This window comes from Nanorana parkeri, unplaced genomic scaffold (assembly GCF_000935625.1).
Source record: "Nanorana parkeri isolate BGI_ZX_2015 unplaced genomic scaffold, ASM93562v1 scaffold1942, whole genome shotgun sequence".
Taxonomy (NCBI): domain Eukaryota; kingdom Metazoa; phylum Chordata; class Amphibia; order Anura; family Dicroglossidae; genus Nanorana; species Nanorana parkeri.
Window position 1 is genome coordinate 107,541 of NW_017308210.1, and position 7,414 is coordinate 114,954.

At 43.5% G+C, this 7,414-nt stretch overlaps 1 protein-coding gene across 1 annotated transcript in view; it reads left to right on the forward strand.

Annotated features, from left to right (window-relative positions):
- The window catches only part of CDS2 (CDP-diacylglycerol synthase 2), a 76,598-nt gene that overhangs the window by 46,436 nt on the left and 22,748 nt on the right, over positions 1–7,414 (forward strand). The window contains exon 5 of the mRNA XM_018572128.1: positions 3,550–3,689. Within this exon, the coding sequence (XP_018427630.1) occupies positions 3,550–3,689 (140 nt within the window). The remainder of the gene's footprint in view (positions 1–3,549; positions 3,690–7,414) is intronic.

Genomic DNA, 7,414 nt, shown 5'->3' on the forward strand with positions numbered 1-7,414 from the left:
GCTACCGCTCTGGAACGCACCGCAATTGGTGTAAACAAGCCCTAAGTAAAACACACACAAGCTTATTATAAAAAGTATATATACTATTAATCACAATTTCTCTAATCATCCCACTGCCCACACAAATGCTGGATTTCTCCCACATGCAGTGCAGGAACACAATTTTCCAGTGAGGTGCCACTACACTTTTTTTGCCCAGTGCACCACACCACCGCACAGCACTTCTAAGGGCCCATTCACACGAACTGCGGTGCGTTCCAGAGCGGTAGCTGCTGGAATGCACAGCAATTGCACACTGAACTCCCCCCTTCGTTCTGGGGCAGGAGGAGGCACAGTGCGATTGGATGGGTAACAAAACATTGCCTGTGTTCTGGTCCAGTGCCAACACAAAAAAATGCCGCTTGCGTTGGCACTGGACTGGAACGCAGGCAAAGTTTTGCCACCCGTCCGATCGCACTGGGGGGAGCATGGCTGCGGTGCCATTCACTTCAATGCACTGCCCCCTCCCGCCCTAGAAAGAAGGGTGGAGTTTAGTATGCGACTCTGAACACACCGCCGTTGATGTGAACAAGCCCTAAGACACCACACAGCCCCCGTCTTAGCTGACTGTCCGCATTACCTGGAAGTGCTGGCGGTTGTAAGCTGCAGAGAATCAGCAGTAAATCAGGGAGGAGATGAGTTTAACACCGGGGGCAGGGGGGTACTGTGAACTCTGTGAGTGTTAATAATTATATGGAAGTTTTATACTTTTATTTTCTTTAATGAATGAAACATTAAAATATATCTCTCCTCCCTCTCCCCTGGCTGTCTCTCCTCACTTCTCCTATATTCTCACCCAAAAAAGTGGCGGCGCTTAAGTGTTTGGGTTTCGCATAAAGAAAAGGTGACAACTGGGGGGAGGGGGGGGGTATGGAAGGAGGAGAGCACATATATTGCACCACAATACTATTTTTACTATGGATCCTGTAAGACAGTCTGGGGGACACAGACTGGAAAGTGTTACATTTCTTTTGCCTGCTGGACGAATCCTTAGGGCCCATTCAAACCAATTGCGGTGCGTTCTAGAGTGGCAGCTGCTGGAACGCACAGCAATTGCTCACTAAACTTCCCCCTTCGTTCTGGGGTGGGAGGGGCCGTGGCATTGCATTGAAGTCAATTGGTGTGAATGGGCCCTTAAGGACTAGTTCACACCATCCTCAGTGCGTTCTGGCCCAATTGCGGCCAGAACAAACTGGATCGCATTGCGGCCAGCTCAATTTGTTGTGGGGCATGGCAGTGAAGGGAATGGTACCGCAGCCACACCCTCCGGCCACAATGTGGTTGGCCGCACGGGAACGCAAGGCACATCAATGCCTGAGGTCCGGTCAGTAAAAAGGCTGCAAGCACTATTTTTTTTCTGACCGGACCAGACCGGAATGCAGGCATTGATGTGCCATGTGTTCCCGTGCGGCCGATCGCATTGTGGCCAGAGGGCATGGCTGAAGTGCCATTCACTTAACTGCACCGCCACGCCCCATACCGCCCCACAACAAATTGAGCCGGCAGCAATGGGATCCAGTGTGTTCCGGCCACAACGCACTGATGATGATGTGAACTAGCCCTAACTGTAGGCACTATGCTGTCATGCAAGCAGTCTGACACAAATTTTTCTTTATTACCAGTAAATGTTTGATTTATATACCTTTTCTATATACCTGGGGTCACGTAAAAATGTCCTTGGACGAAAAGGGGTCACGAGTGGAAAAAGTTTAAGAAGGCCTGATCTAGTTAGTGGTTAGATTTACTTTGTTGACCCAACTCTAAACCTTTTGGATTTGGTTGCTATTTAATAGAATAGATGCTGGCTCCTGACTTCCCTGTGGAACTACAACATAAAGATGTTTGGTTGGAGTTCTTATGCTTTCTATCTCTGTTGAGGTTATTCATGTAATGTCAGTCTGGCTTGGATCATATTGAATGAAGTAATGCCTCCCCTTCTTGAGTTTCTACTCAGTGGGGAATGACGTTGCGTGCAGTGGTTTCCAGGATCTCCAATCTGAAGAGTAAAGGTGTCCATACACCTTACGATTATTGTACCATAATCGTATGCGATCGACTTTTCGTACGACAATCGTAACGTGTGAATGTAGTGCCCGACCGATAGTACTGTACAATCGTACGACTTTTGGCGGGCAAGCATGTTTGAAAACTTTGGTCGATCGTACGATGTTCGCATGGTTGGTGGCGTTTCCGTCCGTCAAAAGTCGTACGATTAACACTGCATGCGCAAACGAAAATAATTACGGTCAATTACCGCAAGTCGTCCAGGTGTTTTTTTTTTAACTACCGCTGATTGAACCTTGCGATAATCAGGGCAGGATGGGGCCATCGTACAAAAATCGTATGACGGTTCGATCATCGGACGAAAAGTTTAGTCCGATAATCGTAAGGTGTATGGGCACCTTAAGAATCTGGTGTATGCTAAAGGGGTTAAATACAAAGCTGCCGTAGGCAGTTGAGTGAAAAACCCAGCCGAAGTGAAGTAAGCCTAACACTTTTCGGCAATTCACATCAGTCTTGTACGGCTGATTACAGCCGTACATCGGCTTCCTTCGGTCAGCCAAACATGCTCTGCTTGTTCGTCTGAGCCGAAGTGCAGAAGGAGTTCGACTCCGCTGATCCAACATCTGGATCGGCTGAGTTGAAGCTCCGACAGCTCACTCGCTGCCGTTCGCCCCCTATTCTTGTAGGGGCGAACGCCAGTGAGTGAGTATCCGAATCCCGCCGAGCGGCATTCTGCTTGGTACCTCCGAGGTCCGAAGCAGAATAGAAGGGGAAAAAATGAGGGGAAAAAGAAGTGTTTATTTTAAAAATAATTAAAAATAATTAACAATAAATTGAAAAAAAATTAAAAATATTTTAAAAGAAAAAAAACGATTAGGCAGAGCTAGCAGTGACAGCTGGCTCCGCCCGTTCCTATTTGTCAGGACCTGCCAGAGTCTTCTAGCAGGTCCCAGTCAATGAATAACAACAGTTGTTGTTGTTTAATGACAGATCAGCGCCCCCATGTCATTTGGGGATGCTGATCTGTCATTACAACTGGGCGGAGCGAGCCGTGAGATCACGGTTGGCTCCGCCCAGCTTTCATTTGCATGGAGATTGGTCGGCTTTGGCCGACCGTTCTCCATGCTTCAGGTGTCACTACGGCTCAGCCCAATCGAAGCATGTGGGTTCATCTCAGCTGCCTTCGGCTGCTGTTCGGACTATTGTGAATAGCCCGTACAGCAGCCCTTCGGTTCGACTGAAGCGAAGGGCAGAGGAGGCCGAAGGACCAGCCAAAGCTGGATCCTTTGATTCTTTAGTGAATAACCCCCTTCGATCCATTGGATACGTTTTGACAGTCGGAGTCCTCTTACTAAACAAACTGCATAACTTTGTGTTTATTGGAAACTTATTCTTGAAATCCAAGCAGAGCTAATTCCAATAATGAATTATACTGAATTGCTTGTGTTGGTAATAATTATTTACTATTGTCTTTATTAATATCCTCCATCTCTTGGATTCCTGCAGGTACTTCTTGCTATGCGTCAACTATTTCTTCTACGGGGAAACCGTCACAGACTATTTCTTCACTCTAGTACAGAGTGAGGAGCCCCTCAGAATCCTTAGCAAATACCATCGATTCATCTCCTTTGCCTTGTACCTGATGGGTGAGCTGTAATTTCTACTACAATGTGTATAGCACAATAAAACCGAATTGTAACAGCGGGCATTCATATAATTTCATCACATATCCCAAAAATAAGAGGATTATCCGATAGTTGGAGCCATGCAAATCATCCTTTATGCCAAAAGCAGCCAGATGCACATCCAGAATGTTGGTGTATAGTGCAAATACAGCCCAATATTGTAGAGCTATTTATTCCAAACTGCATATAGCTGATTCAGGCTTTTTGGCCATCATCAGTGCAATATATATATGGAAACCATGGCTTCTATGGAGTAGGACTTGGGACTCAACAAGACAGTACAATCATACAGGTTATGGTGAGAAGGGACTAATGGAAACAAAAAACCCTCCAACCGAATCAATATGAAGCACAGTAAAGCCTTCTTAACACAGGTATTTGGATGTCTTAATTCCATCAAATATCTCTAATAAACTGCCTAGCCAGAAAAAAAGTCACAATTCTGCTGGACCACTTTTAGCTTTGATTAGGGCGCGCATTCGCCATGGCATTGTTTAAATAAAATTATACAATGTCCTATACAAGATCTTGTAGTGATGATGGGAGAGTGGGACCACTGCATAAAGTCTTCTCCAGCACATCCCAAAGATTCTCAATGGGGTTCAGGTCTGGACTCTGTGGTGGCCAATCCATGTGTGAAAATGATGTCTCATGCTCCCAAAACCACTCTTTTACATTCTGAGCCCGTTGAATCCTGGCATTCTCATCTTGGAATATGCCCATGCCATCAGGGAAGAAAAAAAATCAATTGATGGAAAAACCTGGTCATTCAGTATATTCAGGTAGGCAGCTGACCACATTTCTTTGGGGACATAATGTTGCTGAACCTGGAGCTGACCAACTGAAGCAACCCCAGATCATAACACTGCCCTAAATCCAGGTGGTGACTTTTTTTTATTTATGGCCAGGCAGAATAAAATGCATATCAGCACATGGGCTAAGGTCCACATCGTGGCATAAGCAGCCACACATAAACACTCTTTGACAGGCATCATGGTGCATCTATATGCACTGATGAGCATTATGAGGCGTGTTGCTATTCAATAAAACGTGCATTGCATAAGTTAGAAATGCATCACAATGTATGTTAACGCATGGTGGCGTGTGTTTTCATGCCATTTCATTGATTTAAATGGGGAAAAATTTAGAAGTATGACTCCAGCCTTTGTTAACTATTGCTTCACATAGACAACATTAGAGTGTAGCATGTAATGGAGATTTAATTGCTCCAACGTTTGCTTCCATATGCATTATATGCATGGCGATCACTACTGATAAATTGTGGGCGATCAGAGGCAATAGCGCTCAGCCTAAAACCACACACTGCTTCTCCTACGCCATTGGTTCACATTTTTATTAAATTCCCTCGGTGGTGTAAACTTTGTCTGATTTAAAGTGACAGTAAACTCTGGAGTTAAATCTAAAAATACATTCAAGTACATTAACTATTAACACAAATGTATCTTATTTGTGTATCACTCGGCTGTAGATCCTCAAATCATCTCTGAATTGATGCTGACACTGTCCTTCCTTCCTTCTGTATTGAGATGTGCTACAATCTCAATACAAATTAGTAACCTAACTGTGAGATTGTAGTCCATCACGGGAGCAAGCTTGGAGCGGTGACTACTTTACAACACACACAGGGACCATGGGGAACAAAAGTAGCCACCCTCCAGAAGGAAGGACAGTGTCAGCACCAATTTAGAGATGATTTGAGGATCTACAGCCGAGTGATACACAAATAAGATACATTTTTGTTCATAGTTAAGGTACTTGGATGTATTTTTAAGATTTAACTCCTGAGTTTAGTGTCATTTTAACAATTTGTTATTCATATCCTGTGCACTTACATACAATAACATTGGGACATCCTGGATGGATGAGAGAAGTGATGCATGGAAAAATAAAATCTCATAAAATGTATAGGCAATTCTACTACCTGGGAAAAATAATGTCGTATGTAGTAATGTAGTAATGTAGTAATGAAGTGGCAGGCAACACCTCACTGGTCGGCTATTGGCAGACATTCTGCATATTGAAGGTCTGGATCTTCTGACCTGACAGTTTCATACATGAATGCCAAGTACCCGCATAATAGTCAAATTAGAGAGCATTCATCGCAGGTGAAATCGAGAACTTCTCGTACAAGTGAACAAAGACTGGACTAGTCGGAGTTGCTGCCAGGGCTGGACTAATCCCAGGAATGAGGAATCCAGTGTGCATAAAAAATGACTATTGGCATCTGACTTCTACCGTATTACCGTCAGGGGAATTCTAAATCACTTGGCTTTTAGATTAGATTGACTCCTGAAATCTGCCATCCGGTCTTATAATATCGTTTGTAAGTTTATATTGGTGATTAGACAAAGCACTAAAGTACAACATAAGTATAACATTACATTAGTATCATTTATGTATCCTTTATGTAATGTAAACACATCAATATATGTGGTTGTACTTTATATCCTTCAATGCATACACACCGATCTTCTGATTTCATGTAGATGATTTGTACATTGTATGGATGACTTGGATTAGACTAATCTGTGTGTCTGCCTCATTGTAGTTTACTCTGCTTTAGCATTGCGTGTTTTATTAGGCATTTTGATGGGAGTAATACACAGACAGGGAGAAGGGAACATAACGCAGAAATAACATTCAGCATATTATGGTTCACTAGACCCAGTAAAAGCAAGTATAGGTATAGGAAGATGAGCGGGTTGTCATATCCTGACCGTGCTTAGACTATTAAAATTGATTCACGTGATAATGGTTAAGTTTGAGGTCATGTCATCAGTACTTATAAAGCATGTTTAAAGGCTAAGTTTACTTCAAATGCAATGTTTCATGTTATACCCATAATCAGGGTGTAACATGAAACATGGTCACCTCACTGGTACCCCAACCCCATTCCGGCCACTTTTTTTGAATTATTAGGTTCTTCTCCCCACAGGTTCCTCACAGTTTATTAATTCGGCTCGGCATTACGTGGCTCCATCCACACAACTATGTCATCCATTTACAGATCATTTGACAAGTTCTGCGAATGGAGAGCCTACAAATCTCATCTACCACCACGGGCTCTCAGTAATTCTTAATAGAGTAAAAGTGTGGTGACATTAGCGCATTTGTGGTCCATTTATACTTTCCTCCATCCCTGTAAGTGAAAGTTTGTACCTCGGTAGCGACAGAGGCCAAAAAAGAGACGGAAGGAGCCAGAGCATTGCATACGTTACATAGTTACATAGTATTTGAGGTTGAATAAAGACATTAGTCCATCAAGTCCAACCTATTAGGATCTCATTCTAGGAGTACCTGTACCCCTGTATATTACGGTCCCTTAAGAAATCGTCCAAAAGTTTCTTGAACAATTCCACATTATTTGCTGAAATCACCGCCTGTGGCAGTGAGTTCCAGACCCTAACTGATCTTACTGTGAAGAACCCCCTTCGCCCCTTGTGCTGGAATTTTTTTTCCACCAATTTTAGGTGGTGGCCTCTAGTTTTTGTAACGGAGTTAATGTTAAACAGTTTATCGCTAATGTTGCTACCACCATTGAACATTTTGTACATGGAAATCATATCCCCCCTTAATCTCCTCACCTCTAATGTGAACATGTTTAAATTTAGTAGCCTTGTCTCGTAGCTCTGGTCCTCCATACCCCTAATTAGTTTGGTTGCCCT